General features: G+C 44.4%; 1 protein-coding gene across 4 annotated transcripts in view; it reads right to left on the minus strand.

The window, feature by feature from the left end:
* LOC131663228 (UTP--glucose-1-phosphate uridylyltransferase) overlaps window positions 1-23,398 on the minus strand; it is an 826,217-nt gene that overhangs the window by 344,165 nt on the left and 458,654 nt on the right. For all 4 annotated transcript variants that reach the window (XM_058933501.1, XM_058933529.1, XM_058933520.1 and 1 more), the window contains exon 5: window positions 19,929-20,004. In XM_058933501.1, the coding sequence (XP_058789484.1) occupies window positions 19,929-20,004 (76 nt within the window). The remainder of the gene's footprint in view (window positions 1-19,928; window positions 20,005-23,398) is intronic.

A 23,398-nucleotide genomic window follows, 5' to 3' on the forward strand; every position in this document is an offset into this window, starting at 1 on the left:
CCAGGAAAATCAAATGACGAAAACGGCGAATAAATTTAACAGACTAAAATTAATAAAAAATCACTACAGTCTTTATTGGACCGAAAGACTGACGCACGAAAATAGAATTTTACAATTTAATTATGTTCGGTGAGAAAGAGAGAGAGAGAGATTAGATTTGAATTCTACCGCGAACTAACGCACGACGCGAATACAAAAAATATAACGCTATCACGAATAAATAAAATACCGAATGTATTTTGTTTCGCTTAATATGACGGAAGGTGCACCTACCATGCGGTGCAATTACGGTGATCAGCCGTAATTGTTGTTGCAAAAATTTCAACTGCCGCTGCACCTCGCTTAATCGGTTGCACTGCCTCAATTCGCCTTTATATGCTGCAAATCTGCTGCTTCTGCACCGCTACTTGCTGCTGCAATACTACTGTTACACCCACGCACGTATTTGTTCGGAAAACTAATTATTTTTGCGAATCAAAGTGCAAAACACAAATCGGCGGTAAACTCGCGTAAACAGCTGAGGCGTAACTGCTTATTCAAAAGATCGCGCGCCCCCTCTCTCTCTCAATAGTTCAAACTAACGTGCGAGAAGCAGAATCGCGAACGAGTCGATTAATTGAATCGACTACTGTTGCAGCCCCCTTCAAGTCCTGACTACCCGGGCAGGACGAGTACCCGCGATTCTCCGCCATCAGCAACCTGAAAAACATAAATAAGGAAAGGGACCAAATAACAAACTCCCTTCTTTATTTTGGCTAAGTTTATTGGCCTCCAGGGCCTACATCATCGTTTGGCTACACCTGGCGCTCGATGTTTCGGGTAGCGCCAGTGTGTAGCCTTCTTTGGGCACCGCTGGGAGTTGGTCACCTCAGGCTCAAATGTAGCAGCCCCCCAACTACGATCGAGATTGAGCAGCCTCCATATCTTGTGTAGGCTGCTCAGCAGTAGGAAGGGACTACTGGACGTTGGCTCCTTGGGAGGTGGTTATAGTAACGCCTTCCACCGTGGCGGTCGCACGACCATCTTGGGACCTGACCACGATTGTGGTATCTGGAGCCATACGCCCGTCCACATGGACCGTGAGCATTGGTCCAGCGTCAGTAGCTCCCGGGGCTCTCTTCTCCTGAGCCGGCGCCGGGAGCGCTGCGGGGAACTCCTGTCCTTTGTCTACCCGCAGCAGGGCCTCTCCGTAGGCCCTCTGACGCTGAGCCATCTCTGCCCACTCCCCGAGCAGTTCTTCTGTACCCTAGGGGATCATGAAGCGTCTCAGGTGCTCCTGCACCTGAGACTGGAGTTCTTGAGCGAACCGCCAGGCACTCTCCACCTCGTTGATTCCCAGACGTACGTGTCTGAATTCGAGGAGGAAAGTAGGCTGCTCCGGGATGCGGGGGTGGTTGCAGACCCATTGCGATGCCCCACAGGTTTCCCTGGGTCCTGGGCACTGGCTCGCACTGTCCGACGTCTGGGATACGCCGGACTTGAGGGTATGCACCCGCTGGTCCACTGTGGACTTGGGACGCTCGACACTGTCCTTGTCCTCCGTCTGTGTCGAAGCGTCCGGGAAGCCTTCATCGGGGTGACCCACGATGAGTCCCGGAGAATGTCTGCCACCGAAGAATTCTGTCGCTCCCTTCGGGTGGTCCCCTTCAACTGGACCCTGGCGAAGCTCCGCAGATCTTCAATTAACTACGTCGCATCAGGGCCCAGCTGTAGATCTAACAGCATCTGAGTAACCACCTCGAAGGTCTCCTCTTCGACAACGATTCTCCGGTCCATCTGAAACATCCAAAACAAAATATCTCGGATAAATCTCCCGGCGCGAAGCAAAACCCTAACATACGCCGCATCCCACCGAGTTATACGTTCCCTCGCGATTCTTTGCGGGAACGTCCTGGCCCTCGTCGGTTACCGTTCGGGTTTATCGGCCCAACCGTCTTTTGCACGACGGGCACGGTCTTTCGAGGCCTACCTCTCCCTCTAGTCTCCTTCATGGGAGAGTTGTTGCCTCTTACTGGACCGTCTCTGGGACCTTTTGAGGTCGACCACGATCTCTCTTGGTTGGGGCAGATACCGGTAAATCCAACGTCTCGGTGGGATCCTTATCTACGGCCGTGGGGGTTGCTAATTCGATCCGTCGCTTGGTAAATCCCCTCCCGGAATTTCGCACGCATTCGCAGAATCGTTCGCCTCCTCCGACGGCTGGTTATTTTGCGGCCCGCGAGAATCGATGGTTCCTCGCTTTCCTCATCCTCACCCGGACCGTAGTACGGTTTAAGGTCTTTGGCATGGAAGAGCTCGGACAGGATCTCCAGCTGATTGCCTAGTCTGTACGTGCTGAAACAACAAACCTCTTCAATCACGTACGGACCGGCATATTTCGGCGCCAATTTGGCTGAAATGCCTTGGGCAGCCGAAGAGAGAATTCTGTTCCTCTTCCAAACCCAATCTTCGACCTTAAACTCGGGTTGCCGTCTCTTCCGGTCATAATAAGCCGCCTGACGCGCAGCTTCCTCCTTTGACTTGGAGTTGGCCCTCTCCCATAAATTAGGGAGCTTCTCCATATGTTCAGCCCAATCCACCACAGCTTGACCCTCCGAACATTCAAGGACCTGCTGATCTTGGGCTCTTCTGAACGTCAAAGGAGGTACCGGCTGACGTCCAAACATGAGCATCGCAGGACTATATCTCGTGGCGCTATGAGTTGCCGAGTTCAACGTGAAGTTGAACTCTGACAGGTATTCATCCCAGCTCTTATGATCACGGCTTACATAAGACGTGATAATGGTTTTGAGTGTCCTGTTTACTCGCTCTGTGGGATTCGCTTGGGAATGATGCACGGGAGTCAAGGCGCGCTGGATGCCGTTCGTCTGGAGGTATGAATCGACTTCCTGATTCTTGAATTCGGTTCCATTATCCGAAAAGAATACCTCGGGCGCGCCAAACCTAGTAACAATTCTCTTGTGTAATTCCCTTGCGATTGTCTTCCCATTGGCTTTGCGTATTGCAACACACTCTACCCAGCGAGTAAACAAGTCTACAAAGACTAAGATGTACTCAAAACCTCGAGAGCTTTTGGGAAATGGACCAGTGATATCACCGGCCACCACCTGCCAGGGTCGTGACACTTGTCTACGACCCATCAGCCCGCAAGGTGCTCTTTGTTCCACCTTGCATTGTTGACACACCGGGCAACTCTTTACGTACTCCCTGACCTGGTCATACATCTTAGGCCAGTAGTACAAGCGCCTAGCCCTGGAGATAGTACGCTCTCGTCCCTGATGCCCTGCTGTAGGAGCATCATGGACCTCCTGGAGCACCTGGTGCCTTTTCTCCCTCGGCACCGCAAGCTTCCACACTTCATTGTTGTCGATGGACCGTTCACTGTCCTCATCAGGCTGATAATGATACAGCCTCCCTCCCACTACCTTCTAAGTAGGGTGAGAGTGTGGGTCTTGGCATACTTCCTAGTATTGTTGCAAATACTAGGCGTCAGTGGTCTCCGGCCGACTATTATGGCACTCACTTCAATCTCCTCCTCCTCATAGGCCCTAGACAATGTGTCAGGCACCACATTGAGATCCCCTTTTCGATATTCAATATCGAAGACATTGCCTTGCAATGCTAGCGCCCATCGCGCTAGTCTTTCCGTGGGATTTCTCATATTGTGGAGCCATTTCAGGCAGCTATGATCAGTGATGACCCTGAAGTGATGCCCTTCAATGTACGGCCGGAACTTTCCAATAGCCCATACCACTGCCAAGCACTCTTTTTCTGAGACCGTATAATTTCTCTCAGCGCTGTTGAGTGATCGACTAGCGTATTCTATCACACGCTCTTCTCCATCGACGTCTTGCGGGAGGACTGCCCCGATCCCACTGTCACTAGCATCAGTTTGTAGTATAAACTGACCGTTAGGATCGGGAGATCGCAGTATTGGGGCGGAAGTCATCGCCTCCTGCAACCTTGTGAAAACTCGCTCTTGCTCCTCCTCCCAAGAGAAATGTGCGTTCTTCTTTGTCAGGCGGTTTATAGGTTCAGCGTTCATGCTAAAGTCGGGTATAAAACGTCTATACCACGAGGTCATTCCCATGAATCGCTTCACCTGCTTGACAGTTCGGGGTGTTGGATATTCCAATATCGGTCGTATCTTCTCTGGATCTGGTCTTACTCCGTCCTGGTTTACAAGAACTCCCAAGTATCTGACTTCCGTCTTGCAGAAGTGACTTTTGGCTGTGTTGATGGTTAAGCCCGCACCTAGAATTCTCTTTAAAACCATTTCTAGGTGCAGCTTATGCTTCTCAAAGGACGACGAAACCACAATTACGTCGTCAAGGTAAGCAAAAGCGAATGGATCAATATCCGGGCTTATCACCTTGTCCATCAACCTCTGGAATGTCGCTCCTGCGTATGACAGTCCGAAGGGCATTCTCTTGAATTGAAAGTGCCCTAATCCAGGTACTATAAACGCTGATATTGGACGCGATTCTTCCTTTAGGGGAATTTGATGGAACGCACTGCTCAAGTCCAGAGTAGATATGAACTTTGCATCCCTTATCCGTCTTAGGATGTCGTTTATATATGGTAAAGGGTAGGCATCAGGTTTGGTAATCGCATTTACCTTTTGATAATTCACGCAAAACCTATATTTTCCATCAGCCTTCTTTACCATTACTATTGGACTTGACCATCCGCTGATCGTTGGTTCAATTACATCTTTTTTCAGCATATCTTTGACCAGCGCGTACATTTCCTCTCGCACTCTATCAGAGACAGGGTAGTATTTCTGTCTGATGGGTTGAGCATTTCCAACATCTATTTGGTGCTCAACCCCCACGGCACAGCTTAAAGCCTGACCTCCATCAGGAATCAATCCATTAACGAGGTCTTCTATTTCCTCCAGCTGTGTTTCCGTCAGTTTTCCCACAGTCCTACCGGTGCGAGAAATGCCGTACCATCAATTCCAGCCACTTCCATTGGTACTTTCACTTTGGCGTCCTTAAGTCATAACTCATCCTCGTCGGGATCAAAAACTGCGCGGAACTCTCTTATAAAGTTCGCGCCTACGTAGCAGTCGTCCGTGATCAGTGGCGTAATGGCGACTCTGATTTCCTTCGTGATTCCTCCTACTTTAAACGGGAACATCACGTGACCAATTATAAGGCATGGTCGCCCATCAGCGAGCCTTGCATCGCCCGGTCTGGTCACATTCAATCCGAGTCCCATCTCCGATGCCAATCTCAGCCCTAATTGACCCATGACCGTGGATGAGGCGCCGGTATCGTAGAGTGCTCTAATTTTAAAGTCACCTATGTCTACCCGCAACCACCACCTGGTCTCATCCTCAGGGTCATATCCACGAGTCGCATCTTTGCCTCCCATCGTCGTGCTTTTCAACGGCTTTTCTCTTCCGCTGCTGCGAAGACGGTGGGCTTGCTTCTACTCGTGGATTCCATCGGCAGAGGAGCTTTTTGTGTGGAGAGGCTCTCCCTGGAGTCTTCCCCCTCCTCCACAATTTGTATGTAGCCATCTGGTCCCTCCAGAATGACCACTCCTCTATTCTGCCGAGGGCTGGCATCAGGTTCGATCGCCTTTTGCTCCAACATACCGTCAGGCCCCGGGCTCTCTTGATGCCCTTCCAGGACCTGTTTGGATCCCTGGGTCGCCGACAACTTGCTGTTTCCCATCGGCGACCCGCAGCGAAAGGTCGAATCTACTGGAGGCGCGAAGATAACCTCTTCTCTTCGCTCTCCTTGCCGTTTCCCTTGTTGCAATCTGGGCAGAATTTACGACTAAATTCCAGTTTGCCACAAGCTGAACTACTTGGTGAAGTCGATCTTCCGCCTCTGTCCTTCTCGCCGCTCACCAGGAGACCTGGGAGAAGGAGAATTGTTCCTTCCCCCACGCCATCGGCTCTTACGCTGTTCTGGAGGGCTGCCTTGCTTCTCATTGGCCAACTTGCGCAACATCCGTTCGATGCCCTCCAGACGCTCTTCCATCTTCTTATCAGAAGTGGAAGCTTGCGTAGCCGATACCGATGCTTGTTCGGTAGCCCTCCTGGTAGGGTTCTCCACACCCTGTCCGCGCTGAGGATCTCCCTCCTTCTTCGCACGCGTCTTCCCTTCGCTGGCCATCGCAGCGTTCTTTTGCTCGGCTGGTAGGCGTGCCGAGGAAAGATCGTCGAGTTGGGGTCGGCGAACACACGCGGACGACGACCGTAAGATAAGATGTTCTGTACCTCGGTCGCCGTCCTGTTGAATTCGCGTATCGACTTCATCTCGCTCCGACGCAGCTGAATTTGGATGTTTGGAAGGAGATTTGCATGGAGTAGGTCTAATACTAGTTCCGTTGCGTACTAGTTCCGAACCAATCCCGGGCATCAGCGACGAACTCTGCGTAACTGAGCCACTGGTACTTGTTGTTATCGTACCAGATCCTCGCGTTACCTTCGAGGATCTCTGATACTGAACAAAGTACTTCGTCATCAGTTAGCCCTGCGCCCACGCGCAGATCTTCCAACCTTGACAGAAACGTATCTACGCTCTGTACCCTACTGCCCGCAAACCTCAATTTCCATCCGCGGACAATTTTTCCAACTCCTCTTTCGAACAGGTGCGGATCTTCCATATCCTCTTCACCTCCTCTTCTTCGGAGGGCTTCCGTTGGGGTGACGTCCCTTCTTCTGGGTAGTGGTCTTGGAGGAGCCGGTGTGCTTCCCGGAATCCCAGAATCGTAGTGACAGGTGAATGTGTCCTGAAAGTCCATATTACGTCCGGAGCGCGGTTGAACCGAGTCGCGCTGAGAAGAACGGCTAGCATTGGCCATCTCATGCATTGCGTCTTCCAGCTCTCGTATTCGTAGGCACATATCCTGTGTCTCGCGCTCCGCACACACCTGTATTCCCTGCAGAGTCTGAAGGGTTTCTAGCATTCGACCTACCAGCTTGCGGTTATGGTCGACTCCCTTCTTCAGGTACTCTATTTCTCGGAAGGCTTCACTCAAGGATAATTCTTCCTGAGGTTCCTTCCACGTGCAGGATTCCTGCGACCTGAGATCCAGATTGCTCCGTCTCCTCTCCACCTCCTCCTGCTCCTGGGTGCGTAGGGCCTTCTGGATGAGCTAATCCTCTTCTTGGCAGCTGGCTTCACCCTCAGAGTCTTCATCCGGACATATCTGTCAAGGATATTCATCCCTATTGATAATCCTCAAAGGATGATCGCTATTCTCGTCTGCGCTGAGGGTTTCAAACTCGTCACAGACTGTGTCGAGCCACGCTTGTCGGGTGCGACTCCTGCGCCCCGCCACCTCTTTACTATGCGTGGTCTCCTCGAAATCTGTGACGGTGTGTTCTCCTAGCAACCATCTCCCAAGCCTAGCCGCCTGCTGGATGACACTTCCATCCTTGCGCAGCTCTAAATTCGCCAAGTAGCGTTCGCGCTGTGCGAAGGTCAGCTCTAATGCCCAATTATCGATCTGAGCTGACAACAGAGCCATCTTGCCTCTGCACGGGTGCAGGATACGGTCGAGGTTTGAAATTATCGGCTTAATCGACCACTACCGCTTCCTATCACCCAAGGTATGAGCGGGGTACAGACTATTTAGTGTACCTACCCTTAATGCCTCCTTTTTATAAGGCACAAACTCGCAAGATTATGAGCGCGTGCAGTCTCCGCAAACTATCTATAATATTATAAAAATATCCTACCTAAGGTCGGAGCCTGTTGTTTGCTTGCTCCGCCTGGCTAATATTTTCTGGACTGCACGCCTAGGTCGCGCTCTCTGCCTTTATCGTCGATCAGGTGCTTCCAACCCCCCTTTATCCACCAAACTATGGCTGAAATAGGTTAACACCTGATTACTCCGAACGACCCGAAATCACTTCGACCCACCAACAATTATCGCTTTCGGCCCTTTTTACAATCAACTTAACAATTTTAATTAATCGGTTCGAAGTGGTTTCGTTTTTTCCCCGACAGAGGGCGTACCGCTCACGATCTCGCGCTACCACCCGCTCAAACCTTCGTAAGCGCTCGCGCAATCGTCTCTCTCTCTCTCGTGCGTCGATTACCTTCGACGCACAATCCTATTCGCACGAAACGAATCTTATACCTCAGTTGGGCGCCATGTAACGGGGGAGATAAATCTGAAAATGGGAAATTTATTTAAGAACAAACTCCCACGATGCAGAGCAAACCGCCGCTCCGTTAAACACGTATGATAATACGTGTATTCGCCTTAACGTCAAATGATTTATCCGATTTATCCTAGTTGTCTTCTATCGATCGGAGTTGAACTCACCTTAAGTCACGTGTCTTGTTACACTTGATGAGTTTCAAGTGTGAGCGACTTTACTCGTAATCTTCTTAATCCCCTAGATGTAATTAGATTAAAACCTAAGCATGTTTCAAATACTTAAGCTACCAGGAAAATCAAACGACGAAAATGGTGAATAAATTTAACAGACTTTATTTAATAAAAAATCACTACAGTCTTTATTGGGCCGAAAGACTGATGCACGAAAATAGAATTTTACAATTTAATTATGTTCGGTGAGAAAGAGAGAGAGAGAGATTAGATTTGAATTCTACCGCGAACTAACGCACGACGCGAATACAAAAAATAACGCTATCACGAATAGATAAAATACCGAATGTATTTTGTTTCGCTTAATATGATGGAAGGTGCACCTACCATGCGGTGCAATTACGGTGATCAGCCGTAATTGTTGTTGCAAAAATTTCAACTGCCGCTGCACCTCGCTTAATCAGCTGCACTGCCTCAATTCGCCTTTATATGCTGCAAATCTGCTGCTTCTGCACCGCTGCTTGCTGCTGCAATACTACTGTTGCACCCACGCACGTATTTGTTCGAAAAACTAATTATTTTTGCGAATCAAAGTGCAAAACACAAATCGGCGGTAAACTCGCGTAATCAGCTGAGGTGTAACTGCTTATTCAAAAGATCGCGCGCCCCCTCTCTCTCTCAATAGTTCAAACTAACGTGCGAGAAACAGAATCGCGAACGAGTCGATTAATTAAATCGACTACCGTTGCATGACCAACTGCTACTCCCACTCAAATCCAAGCAATATCTGAAATAAAAAATAAATAAAAACCACAAAATATTTATTATGTAAAACATTAAATTTTATGTAAACTTAAAATAATGCAAGCTCACATTATAAAAAGGTATACATATATGATGAGAAAAGTCGCCACAGCACATGATCTAATACTCTTCTGCAATTTCAAAATAAAAGAATGATTTCTGAATTAATAAGCTTCTGCTTGTTTTATCAGCTCCCAATTTTTGAAATTCCATAAAATTACTAAATTTATGGTATTTTATAAATTGTTTGTGGTTTTCTGAAATTTGACAAAATCTGACAAGTTAAAGCATTGATTTAAAATTGATCATAAAGCTGCTTATAATTTGAGAACACTCTCACATTTTGCCAGATTTCATGGAAAAATTTTCAAAATATCGGGAATTTTTTTGAAAAGTTTTCTAAAAAATCTGGAAAAATTAGAGTGTTGTTTTACTAATTCTAAGACTTTTTCGTTCTTTTGAAATTCTCCCAAAGCTTATAGTTTTAAGAACAAAAAAGTCTTATAATTACTGTAAGAAAACTATATTTTTTCTAGATTTTTTTGAAAACTTCTTTAAAAATTTCAATTTTTGGATTTAAAACAAAAAATGTTCTCCAAAAAATCTGGAAAAATGTGCCCTAGTTATGTTTTAGTACCTGAAATACAGCGTTTTTGCATATTTTAATAAGACATCTTTTTTATTAGTTCGACAACCGGTAAATTTTTTTCCATGAGTAGTTTCAGTAAGTAATATTACATAATATAACTTTTTCGAAGAATCGCATGTGTAGTTTTGAAATTATTAGAATATCTGTTATTGCGCGAAATGTATCTCTTATCTTACTAGAATACCGTTGGAATTTGATCATTTATTTCTATTCAGTATGGTTGGTAACCTCCATTTTTTGTAATGGCATCTGAAAGCTGATGCGAAATACTTTGCATATAAAAATTACTTTTCCGCACACTGCGCGCACAGTGGCGACTATAAGCCTCGAGCGGCCACGAGCAACCGACGTGTCCTCTTAGCAGGGAGCACAGAACCGCATGGTCAACCTGGGAATACAGTGCTCCGCGCATGCGCGATGCCTACTTTGACTTGAATCGAGTACATGTTTTTCAAAATAATTCAGAACTATGTTTGCTTCATTTATAAAATTTTCTTTGTCCTTAGATTTTTCATTAACAGCATGGGAAGAATTTTTTTTCTTTTACTTAAAATATGTACTCTACACCATCAGGATTGTACGGATATAATCCACAAGCTTTGAAGCCACTCTTAATATCTTCCGTTAAATCAATACAATCTAAAGTGTTTTGGAATGAAGTTCCTTATCGCGGATTGCGCATGGGGGCTTGCCAGCAAAAAATGTAACATTACCAATGCGCGTGCCATTACCTCTTTGTTACGAATGGGAAGCGAAGGAGACCGATACTTGCCACTTCCACTCTCATTACATATCCCCACTCCGAGCGTTCTCTCTCCTTCTTTCGCTTGCTAGCATATTTTATTTCTCTTTTTATCTCTCTCTCCTTCTTTCTTAATTTCTCTTTCTTTCTTTCGCCCGCTCGTTGCGTCTGTCTCCATCGTGCGCGCGCTCAGGTTTTTAGTCTGTCTTATAAATATAGCGGCTGCCAAGCAGATATTCTTAATTAATTAGATGTTTTAAAATACTATTTTTAGTTTTGTTTAATATATCTTTTTACGAACATTGATTTGTTTCGATTCCTCGCTCTCTCTCTTTATTTCAGTTACCATTGGCTTATTATATCAATGATTGAATTTTCTAATTAGATTTGCTTTTTATAAACATCGTTATATTTTGTAAATTCTTAACAATTTCATTTAATTATATTTGTGCATTAATGTAAAATGTATACATATCTTATACTATGGAACATAAATTTATCTATTAAAAATATTTAACGCAAAAATCCATTGCGAATAATTTTGTATGTACGATTATTTTTTGTTTTATTAACAATCATATTAAAGAGAGAGAGAGAGAGAGAGAGAGAGAATAAATATTTGAAGGTGAACTTTATTTTCTTACATGGGGACCCCAATTTTTGACCCCGGATTCGGAAAGAGCGGGAAATTCTACCCAATTTTTTGTTTAGGCGTCATGTGTGCGGGGTAAAATTGGGTCTGCGGTGGAATCAGGTTGCGATGCAACGTATCGTCTCAAATGAATTCTCAGATTCAAAATACTGTAAATGACTTCAGGTAGTCCGGTAGTCAATATTTATATAAATGTCGCGCCCGCGGCTGAAATTCAAAGTGATGACGGCGTGCCAAGGGATAGGATCATAGTCAAGATATCGCCAATTCAGAGGCAGTAATTAAAAAAAATTGCATAAATACACGACGTGTTTAAGGTCAAGGCCAGAACATCCGTGAGAAAAGTCGGGTCAGGATGAGTGTTTCACTTCTACATCACTCTACCATGAAAGTTTTTCCGACATAATAGTCAGACGCGTAGTTCGCGGAGGATCGCTTTAGTCAGAGTCGCGGGTCGGTAAATGCCGGCCGGCGTTGACACGTGACTGTCGGAGTCGCGTCGCGAATAACGTCAGATCTGAATGAATAGTGTGCTTACAGCGTGATAGAGTGCGAAGATCAATATCTCGTCCCTCCAGCACAATCTCTAGGGAGTATGTTTCGTCCGAACAAACTAGTATTCACACAATATGGAAACTATGTTCAAGCACAAGAAATACGTCCTATCACTGATACACCAGGCGACAAAATGGATGAGCTGACGCGTTTTCTTCGTGCAGCTCGTCGTTGTCTGTCTCTTTTTAATTTTGTGTTACATTTGGTGATTGGTTGCGGAGAGAAAATCGGCCATTAGTCAAAAATGTCATCAGCAAGATAATTCAGTACTGAGTCATCACCTCCCCTATAAATTTCCCAGTTTTGGTTGGTCAGTTAAAACCGAGCGATAGTCCCGTATAAGCGAAATTATTTGATTAGTAGATGGTAGCGCGTGAGTCTCGAAATTCAATAGATTTATCATACATCTGTGGAGCGGTCGGTAATCAAACGCAGATTCGTGCGAATGGTATCAAGCATATATGTGTGTATGCGCGCGTGTGTGTGTATGTGTATGTGTATGTGTGTGTATCGCGTGGTCTCTCTCGTTATAGTATGCTCGTCGCTATTTTATGGATTTGCTATGCTCCGTGGTCATCAAGCTGCTCAGCTCCGCATGTCGTATCGTCTGCTGCTCGTTCGCTTCTGGAGGTACCGCGTAGTCTGCGTATCAGTGTGTGTATATACGCGACCTTAGAGTAGCGGGTAATACCGGTGTGAGTGTATGTGTGAGGTGAGAGGGCTCTCGCTTGTCGGGTCAGCGATTATACATCGTCGGCAGGGGATATCGTGGCCAAGTTATGATGCCATTTCTGCAACATAACAATATTTAACACGCAAATTTAAAAAAATCACATTATATCTTATATACTTTGATGTAGTTCCCCGACAATAAATAAAAAAAAACATAGAGGTATATGTTTTCGATGTACTTTTTCCCGTAGATTACGATGGTGTTATTAGTTTTTGAATACGACTTACTTAGGAAGTAATAATAGTAAAAACCCTCTAAAAATCTTTGAAAAATCTTATTTTTAGCTTCTAGCGCTTTTTCGTTAAACTTTATGATAAAACCAAAACTACCATCGTCTTCTACGTGGAAAAATATATTGAAAACATATATCATTTATTAGAAATAATTAGATAAGTCTGGTAGTTCTCTGCCAAATTAGCTATTAATATATTGCACTATACGTGGTAATTGGGCTACTAATATAACTATTATTTCTGTTCAAATGCCAGTATTAAATTATATGTTTTTCAACATATAGGATATGTTTTTAATGTATTTTTTCACGTAGAATACGATGGCATTATTGGTTTTATCATAAAGTTTACCGAAAAAGCTCTAGAAGCTAAAAACAAGATTTTTAGAGGTTATTTGCTATTATAGCTTTCTAGGTAAGTCGTATTCAAAAACTAATAACACCATCGTATTCTACAGGGAAAAATACATCGAATACATGTACCACTTTATTATTTTTTATTTATTTTGGGGCAACCACATCATACTATATATGAGATGATGTGATTTTATTAAGATATTTGCTTCTTAAATATATAGAAGGAAAGGGATACCGATTGTTTGCGACATTTCTTCCGGAAGGTACTGGAATAAGATACATTTTGATGGAATAAAATTTGAGCTAAACTTTGTCGCTCTTTGACTTGTGTGTGCGTGTGTGTATATATATATATATATATATATATATATATTGTGACGGTAAACGTCTTATTAGCGCTAACAGCCCCACCATGCGCCTGCCGGTGAGGGCAGCACCTGCCGATTGGGGCGAAATGTAATGAGGGAATTCGGCACGAGACGAGACGGAACGCGCGCGTATGAAAACGAACCAGTTGAAACTCAGAACCTGAACACGCCGCTTCAGCTAGTGAAAAAGAGAGATTTTCCCGAGTTTTCCTGAGTGTCGAGACGAGCTAATTAAGAGAGAGAGAAGCTGTGCCTTCGCCTGACGGAGCCGAGTGCGTGTAAGCGTGTGTGAGTGTGAGGTTTCGCCATCGAGGGCGAAATCGAAAGCGAGAACCGCTTGGTCATAAAAGACAGACTTTCCCGCAACTAGAGTGCAAACTCTTACTCGCGTTCTCCGTGCGACTGCTAATGAGGTAAGCTGGCCAGCATAATTTCGCGATTGTAGTAGAATTGATAATAACTAATCTCTCGTACTCAATAAGAATCGTGCATGTAGTAACTCGGCGAACAAAGAGCGGCGAGCGATCCGACACTGCATGTTATTGTCGCGCGCGCGCTTTGTAAACATAAACACGCGGGCCGAATACATTGTAGACTTTAGAGGAAATAAACGATCTCGCATGTGATATTAACCGTAATTCTGATATTATCATTTTGTGTTAGTAGAAAGTTGGTTGACTGACACCCGTTCCCTCCTGCTCTCCGATTTTCGAATTTAAACGTTTATATAATCCCGCACGCTCTTCGATGCGATCGCGCGCATAATTAAATAAACGGATAGCTACCCCGTTACAATATATATATATATATATATATATATATAGCCCCTAAGTCATTCATAAAGGTAGGCTGAAATTTCACGTACCCTCGCCCTTCAAATGTAGTGAAGCGCCTTGTAAAGAGCAAGAAGTTATGAATCCAATGGTATAATATAGTTTTATGTTTAGAAATAATAGCATAACTTAAACAACACATAGTTACTCGTAGAAAATTTTAAATTAAAAATATGTTGCTATACGGGACACGAAACTCTTCTTAAAGAACGGAATTGGCGTTCCGGAGCAAATCGTGGAATCATAATTAATTTATACTACTAACATAATGGTGACCCATTAGAGGGCGTTAGAGTACGAATATTTGAGTTTTGAAAAAAGTCCGATATTGGGTACAATTTGATATTAGGTATTCTGCCCTTAATAGATAGTATGGCTAATATAACTTTAGCTTTATTATTTTTATTATGCTGTGAGTGGGTTTTTATTTTGTACTATTTGTTGTAACGGGGTATTTCGCTCGGCGTGTTAACAAAAATCTCACCCGTTAAAGAATGGATGTTTCCAGCGTCGCGAGGCTAACCGCCGCCTCGATCAGTTCGATCGGACAGCCTCGATCTTCTGATCTTTCGCCCTAGAGCCCGTGAAAACCCGCACGTGGAGAACACGTGCGGCGATCCGGGTTGCCCAGTAACTCAAGGTCGGGCAGGTTCTGTCATGGGCGTCAGGAGAGGAAAACCAAAGGGAATTCGAAAGGAAAAGTCTCAGCCAATCGTCGCAAGATCTGCAGCTTTATTCCTTCTTATCACGTTCAATCTTACAATGGTAACGCTATGGCCGAGAGATTTCGCCGGGTATCTCACGCTCGCGATGAGAGAGAGAAAGATGCGCACTGTCTAGTTTCGCTTTCCGGTCAATGCGTATTTACATTTTATGTCGGGGACTTACGCTACGGGAACGAGTTGCTGCTGACAAGGTATCCTTGACGGTATCCACGGGTCACGTCAGTTTCTGGCCCTTCCTCGCAGCACACCTTTCAGTCAAGGTTTTTCCTGTCCGGGTTCACAGTTGCCCGCGATCCTCGACTGTTGCCTCAGATCGCTCTGGGTAACTGGCAGTAATTGGCAGTGAATGACCTTTCCCTGAGCCGTGATTCTCAGCGACCTTGGAACCACCGGGTCTTCGCGTGATATCGGTCGAGAAGCTCCTTAAATTCCCAATGCAACCACTTGTCACTCGTGTTTTTCTTGCCCGCAGGTCCGAATTCGACTACTCACGCATTCCTCCGTCGCGCCTCGCGCACGCCGGCTGGCGGCCTAATCGCTCTCATTCCCCTTCCCCTTTTTCCTACTATCCCATGCTACGCGCGCCTAACACGCGGTGGCCGGTGCCCTAATCTCTTTCCTCTCTCCCATTTTTTTGTTCGTTCGCCTCGCGGGCGCTTTCCGCTTCTCCTTCTCTGATTTATTCTTGCGGGTCGGCTTTTGCGTCGCCCCACGCGATGGAAGCGTTTAGGCTCTACCTTTAACGAGCGACACTTATTACAGCCTCCCCCTAGTCGACCGATGTATAGGGACGACATCGGCGATGATCTTCGCTTAGACGCCTTGGTAATATAATGAATGAGAGATGAACGGGTAGGGATTTTCGACGGGATTGAGTGACCAAAGGAAACAGATTTCGAACTTTTCTCTTTTTCTCCTTTTTTTTCCCTCGCGTACCCCCGAAGGGTCGACGATGTTGGGATTGGGCTGCCTCAGGTGCGTCCGACCTTGCGTCTGGGGAGCTTGATTGGGGCGAGGACGTGATTTTTTCCTCGCCCGTTCCCCAGATCGTCCGCCACCCAGGTTGATCATGATGTTCACCGAGCTAAGGCCCGACGGAGACGCATCAGCGCTTATTTTGCAGGGCGAAGGATTACGACTTCGCCCTGCCGTCCGGGTGGCTGGGGTCGGGCGTTCGGGCATCCTCAGAGGTGTCTGCCCTGGGAACTTCTGGGCTCGCCGTATGCTCAAGATGGCGTCGCGGTACGCCTGCCATCTTAGCACCCGGTCCACCCAGGGCATGACGGAGGGATGGGTCCCCGGTAGCTCGTTGTACGCCTGGAACCTCGCCATTACCCGCGTGTGTAAGTGACTAATGAACTTCCAGGCGTTTTCCAATTCCCGGAGACCCCTCTCCATTACTCGCCACCGCTCCTCTGGCGACGTTACCTCGCTCCACAACAGTGGCGAGGTGGGCCAGTCTTCTTCGTCGAAGGGGCGGTCGGGCGTCGGTGCCCCGTGGCCCTGCCGGGCCGCGCGGACGGGTTCCCCAGCGTCGGATGATGGTCCTGTGTCTCCGATAGCGCTGGGAGTTTCGCCCTCTCTTTTGGCTGAAGTGGCTGCGTGTTCCGGATCTTCTGGTGCTACGGGCTCGTTCCTTCCTTTTTCCATGGGCGACTCGGTGGGGCGTGGCACCTCCGACCTCGAGGTTTCCCTGCCGGGGACGGACCGACCTCTTTCGGGAGAGGCGGGTTCCGGCGATATCTCTTCCTCCATAGGTGGTTTGGAAGGGAGAGAGGTTTCTTCCTCCTTGGTGTGGGTGTCCTGTCCATCTTCCTTGTCATCCACGAGGTCTATTATTTCGATGACATGGGGCTTGGGCCTCGGTTTGGAGGTCTCCATTGGTATGTACCGCGAGAACAACTCCTTGCGGAGGTCGTTCTTGGGCGGCGGGCAAAGTCCAGGCCGCCCCGCGGTATGCGCCGACAGAAAACGTAGATTGATCTCGAGAGCTTAAAAGTAAATATCTCGGGTTATCGAAAAACTAAGGATGGAGAACTCATGCGGTTCCGCTGCGGCGTAGAAGAAAGACAGAAGTTCTAAGAGAAGCTACGGGATACTGTTGGAAATGACGGTGTATTACGAGATATATGAGATAGCGATAGACGCTAAAGATTTTAATGCGTTGTCTGCGTTACAGACACTGACAAAGTACAGGACTCATTGAATCGAGAGATAGATCAAAATGTGGACTTTAAGATCCAGATCTTTGGACCTAACAAGAAAGACATTTGTATGAGAGTATTTGAAACGAACAGAGACACGGTCCATAGACTGCTCAAGAATAGCAGAATCAAAATTGGCTGGCTTAACTTATGATGTTTTTGGCAAGCAATACTACTAACTAGATATCGTACAAAGTTTCAGCTCGATTCATTAAGTCGTTTTTTTGTGAGCGTTGGTTGAACAAAAAGTTATTGGTTTATTTGAAAAATGGAAAAAACAGAGTTTCGAGCAGTGATAAAATATTTTCATTTGAAAAGCCTTACACCAAAAGAAATCACAGTTGAGTTGAACGCCGTTCATGGCAAGTCTGCCCCTGTGTTTAAGACTATTTATAACTGGGTAAATGAATTTAAACGCGGCCGTACAACAACAAAAGATGAACCTCGTTCAGGACGCCCCGTAGAAGTGAGTACGCTTGAATTGGTCAACAAAATTCACGATATGATGTTGAGTGACAGAAGATTAAAATTACAAGAATTAGTTGAGGCCACTGGGTATTAAAAGATACAATCATTTCAATTTTGCACGAAAAATTGGGGATGAAAAAAATATCAGCAAGATGAGTACCACATTTGCTCACTGTTGAAAACAAACGAACCCGCATGGTCACCTCTGAGGTTCTTTCGGCACGCATACGTCGTAATCCGGAAGACTTTCGGCATCGACTCGTAACTGTAGACGAAACATGGGTACACCACTATACTCCTGAAACCAAAGAACAGTCCAAACAATGGATTACCGCAGGAGAACCAGCGCCAAAGAAGGCAAAGACAGTAAAGTCAACTGGCAAGATTATGGCCACGGTTTTCTGCGATGCGTATGGAATGATCTACATCGACTACTTGGAAAAGGGCCAGACGAGCACTGGACAATATTATGTGTCATTATTAGGTCAGCTGAAAAAAAAAATCAGAGAATAACGTCCTCACTTGAACAAAAAAATGCCTCTTTCTTCAAGACAATGCTCGAGTTCGCACGTGTGCAGTTTCGATGGCAGAAATTAATGATTTAAAGTTCGAATTAATTGAGCATCCACCATATTCGCCTGATTTGGCTCCCAGCGATTTTTTTCTTATTTTCTAACCTCAGAAAATGGCTTGCCGGACAACGATTCACGTCGAATGAGGAAGTCATCACCGAAACAAATGCCTATTTTAAGGGTTTTCAGAAATAGTATTTTTCTAATGGCTTAAAAAAACTGGAAGGCCGTTTAATAAAATGTATCGACCTTCAAGAAGATTATGTTGAAAAATAAAAAAACATTATATACGCAAAACTTTTTTTCCTTCTTTTTGTAAATACTTATTGACTCCTACCCCCTCGTATTTAGCCGTCCAGATTTAAAGTTTAATTTCTTAAGAATTGTTTGATGTATTTGAAAAAATTAATTGGCATTTGAAAAGTGAGAGCAAATGTTACAATTTTATGTGTTTTAATATATATTTTATATTTTATTTAAAAATTTACTTTTGTTAACTTTATTTATTTATCATGATAAAAAGTAACTAAAAAGTAAATAATGTGTATCTGCAAAAAAATGAAGTTACAAAGTAATAAAAATATTTTAACATAGATTAAATAACAGCATCTACGCTCATCTTTCAAATGCTGTTCCATTTCTCTAAATCCATTGAGTTATTCCTAAGATATTTGATTTCAAACTTGGAATTTTAAGAAAAAATTGCTTTAATTTTCACGCTGCTGTACTTAAAAAAATTTAAGAATCCACCGCAGGCAAGGGTTCCCCATAAGCGTTTTATATGCTCGTTAGATGATGGTTGAGTAATAACGAATAAACTAAATCTTACTGGGTTATTTTTATGGATGTGCAATGGAAATATCCATCCACCTCTATAATTTAAAAAATATTTTAAATTACATTGATTATATCTCTGACGTGCAGTCAAAATGACTCAATTTATATAAAGATGGAATTCCGCTAGTTTTTTTTGGCGAACGGCCAAGCTATACAGATGCTGTTATCGAAGACTCCAAAACATTCTACGCATTCTGTATCTTTTGCATCTCTCTCTCTCTCTCTCTCTCTCTCCCTCTCTCTTAATTAGCGCAGCGGGGTATATAAGAAGAGCAAAAATCCGCACGAATGCACAATTCGCGCATAATCCATCTCTTTCTTACTTTTTCCTTTCTCGAAGGTTTTCTCTTATTTGGTTAAGAAGTACCAATTTCTCTTTGATGTGTGCTGCTCTTTTCCTCTTACTCCTTGCGCGTATACCATTTCTATATGTCTTCGATTTTTCGGCCGGTCTCTTTCTCACTTCCGTGTTTTCTATTGTCTGTTTTGGTTGCTCCTCAATATATCTGCGCGCTCTAACAAATATTCATTCGTTATAATATATTTATTTATAATTTTAATGAATAAAACAATAGTACATAGTACCAAAATAGAATAGCAATTATATTTTTATTGATAAAGTATTCACAGAAGTTAACATTTCATTATATGGATATATTATATATTATTTTTAAAAACTAATCCAATTTAGAATTGGAATTTATTTCCCGGTCGACTATGATAAATAAGTAAAGTTTGCATTTTTTTCTCCTAGAGATGAAATAATTACCTCTTAGTATCTAAAATATATTTCATGATAAATTAAGTGTATTTTTTTTTAAATTCAAATCCATGATTACCTCAAAATTTAATTTTTATGCATATTAATATAATGTGATAACAAGTGATTTACTTACTTGAGATTTTAGCAGTTGCAGAAGACCTGAGTTTCTAAAACTTTCATAAAAATCACCATGGCCTGGAGGATACCATCTAAAAAGAAATTAGTATTACAAGAGAATGCAGTGCAATATCATTTTTTGTAAAGGTAGATATTTTTAGTTATTGTAATTTATAAGATGAAACGTGCGAAAGAAAAAGATGGTTTAAAATCTTACTTTGGAGAAAATTTCTAAGACTATTGACCTTATTTTTCTGATACTAGGTATTATGAATATTTTGATATAATTACATGGTCTGTTAAATAAATAAATATTTAAAACATTTCTAGATGAAATCAAGAAAATCAGATATGAAAATTTTCCAATCAGGACGTAAAAATTACGGAGGATGAAAAATTATAATTTGACCTTGTCTAGTCCTTGGAGTCAACAGTGGTAGTGGTAGTATGATACGCTTAATCAAGTTTGGAGAGGAAAATGTAAAAGTTATTGGCGAACTATCATATTTTGTACGCATACAAAGTTTACCATTCCATAAAGATAAAAATTAGCACGTAACCAAACTTTGAAATTGCATAGTTTTCAATCTCAGCCCTATAAGTTAATTGGAAGTTATACTATAGTAGAGAACATTATGAAATCAAATTTTTTACTAATAAGTAATCAAATTTATATATTGTAACGGGGTGTATATTGAATGTGCGTGTTACGCCGGGCACGGGTTGCGGGTTCGCTTTGAGTATGTGCGCGAATGAGCGCGACATGCGCGAACGTTGCCGCTGCGCCACACAATAGCACAGGTTCTAGAGGTGCTCGACGAACTGTCAGAAGATCGCCCGAGCGGGAAATCTCGAGCATCTTCTCTGCAGCGATCCTTTCGTTGCTACCTTACCTCGGGCGTAGCCACGCTCGTCTCCGGGCGAAGTCTTCGTTGTTTGCCACCATTACTTTCTTCAGTAGGCTTAGCCTCGCTCGGAAGTATTTGGATGGAATTTGGCTAGCTAGAAACGGGCGCAAATACACCAGGTCGTTTTATCGACACGAACACACCGATGAGGGAAAGGGATTCTAATAACGGGTCAGTCAATGATTTTATTGTATACATAATTTACTTGTCTCTAAGGTATTCTTTATTATTTACTGTCCGCATATAAATATTGAGCCTGCGCTACTACCGTGATTTACTACATGTGACGTATACGGACGTCGACATCTTATCCGCTGCGATCACCTTTTATCGTCTCACGATCTCACGTGAGATCGCTGGAGATTTCGTCTATACACGCGAAACTAATAACGCGAAGCTGGTCAGCTTATCTTATTACAATGGTTCTTATCGACGCCGATGCTCAGATTAGCCTCGCTCGTATTCCGGTCTCGCTGGGGAAGTTGCCGGTGTCGATTCGGGCGTCCGCCGTATCCTTTGCGCGCGTGTTCTCAGAATGCCCTTTTTTCTCTCAACTATAGTTCCTTACAAAATAGCTGCACACTTTTATACGGGACGAAACGTTCGCACTCTGTAAGGGCCACAACCGTCCACCGCGAGTAGCTATCCTAGACTTTTTTCTTTTCGTTATCGCTATTTCACTCTTCGGACAGTTTGCATATTTGCGCGGGATCGCACGCGTGGATGCCTCATAACTCCAATCGCCGGAGTTGGAGTTGTTACCTTACCTGTAAGTTTGGTCAATGGTTGAGCATACGTGGTAAAGTCTCCTAAGAAGCAACGGTACCACAAGGTAGCTCCGAGGAAAGTTCGCAGCTGTCGAACGTTTCATGGTCGAGATACTTCACGATAGAGTGGATCTTTTCGGGATCTGGTCTTATTCCATCTCGGTTAATCAGTTATCCCAGGTACTTAGCTTCTGTTTTGCAGAAGACGCTCTTATCTCGATTAATCGAGAGTCTAGTTTGGCTTAACCTGTTTAAGATGGTCTGTAGGTGCTGTAGATGGTCCTCGAATTTTGACGATATCACGATGATATCATCCACGTAGGCGAAGGCAAATTCGCTGAGCTCAGGACTGATTACGCTATCAATCAACCACTGAAAGGTGGCACCTGCGCACGAAAGACCAAAAGGCATCCTCACAAATTGGAAATGCTCCAGCCCTGGTACGGTGAAAGCGGTGATAGCTCGAGATTCCGGTTTAAGCCGAATCTGGTGATACGCGCTACTACGGTCGAGAGTGGAGATATAACGCGCATTTCGCAAGCGTCTTAATATACCTTGTATGAACGGTAAGGGGTACGTATTTGGCTCGGTGACTTTGTTGACCTTCTGAAAGTCAATACAAAATCGGTATGAACCATCCTTCTTGCGTATCTTAATACTGGGCTCGACCAGCCACTGTTATCCGATTCGATAACTCCTTGGGTCAACATTTCTCTTACCATCCTATGCATTTCTTGCTCAACCTTATGCGATACCGGGTAGTATCGCTGCTTCATCAGCTTCGTATCACCAACTCGAATCTCGTATTTGATCTCAACAGCACATCCCAGACTCGTGAGAGCCTGGAATAAGGCCTTATCAATGGTCTCCTGTCACGTTGCTTGTTGTGTCGCTATTACTTCGGCCAATCCTATAGTCGCCAATCTCGGACCAGTTTTTAAGCTAACCACTTTTAATTTCATTATGGTCCGTGACTTCTTAAACAACAGCTTATCTTTGTCAGTATCCAGGACCGTTCTAAACTACATGATGAAGTTTACACCTAAAATACATTCTTCAACGAGGGTAGGGAGTATTGCTATTCTCGTTGGCAGTGTCATGCCGTCCACAGTAAACGGCAGAATTACGTGTCCGACAATCGGTAAATTACGGCCGTCTGGCAAGCCGGCCGCACCTGCATGTGTAATATTTAGCCTTATACCAAATGCTAAAGCCATTTGTAGAGCGTTACTTGCCATTGCTGTGGTTGAGGTCCCCGGGTCATAGAGAGCTCTAATTTTGAAGTCTCCTATTTGTACAGGTAGCCATCAACGCGTCTCTTGCTCTGGGGAATACTCTGTAACTAATTTTGAAGGAGTTTCGTCGGTTTGTTCATGACGTACCGTAGCACTGGATATCACGATCTTGTAGAGCAGTCCGCCGGCGTCATCGAGCTGAACCGACTTGCTCCTCATCATCGGAAGTCCTTCGGAGTTCTAGCGGGTGATCTGCCGTTACCAATGGTCCTGGGCTTTACTATCGTCGACTCTTTCGCTCTCTGTGGTCACATTATTATGTAGCGCGTCACAGGCGCTACCAGGGCGATCCTTACTCCCGTCATTCGACGCGTTTATCACTGTCAGCGCTTTTTGTGGCAGTGAGGGCATATGATTAATGCAGAGGGCAATCGCCGAACGATCAGTCTTCGCGTTTTCAGCACATGTACGCGATGATCTCACATTCATGGGGTTTACCGAAGGAAACGGAGGAATGGAGATGAGTGGACGACTGGATACTTACTCATGATGATACACGCTTTATAATTAACTATC

Source organism: Phymastichus coffea, unplaced genomic scaffold (assembly GCF_024137745.1).
Source record: "Phymastichus coffea isolate CEN01 unplaced genomic scaffold, Cenicafe_Pcof_1.1 PCOF00002, whole genome shotgun sequence".
Classification (NCBI taxonomy): Eukaryota; Metazoa; Arthropoda; class Insecta; order Hymenoptera; family Eulophidae; genus Phymastichus; species Phymastichus coffea.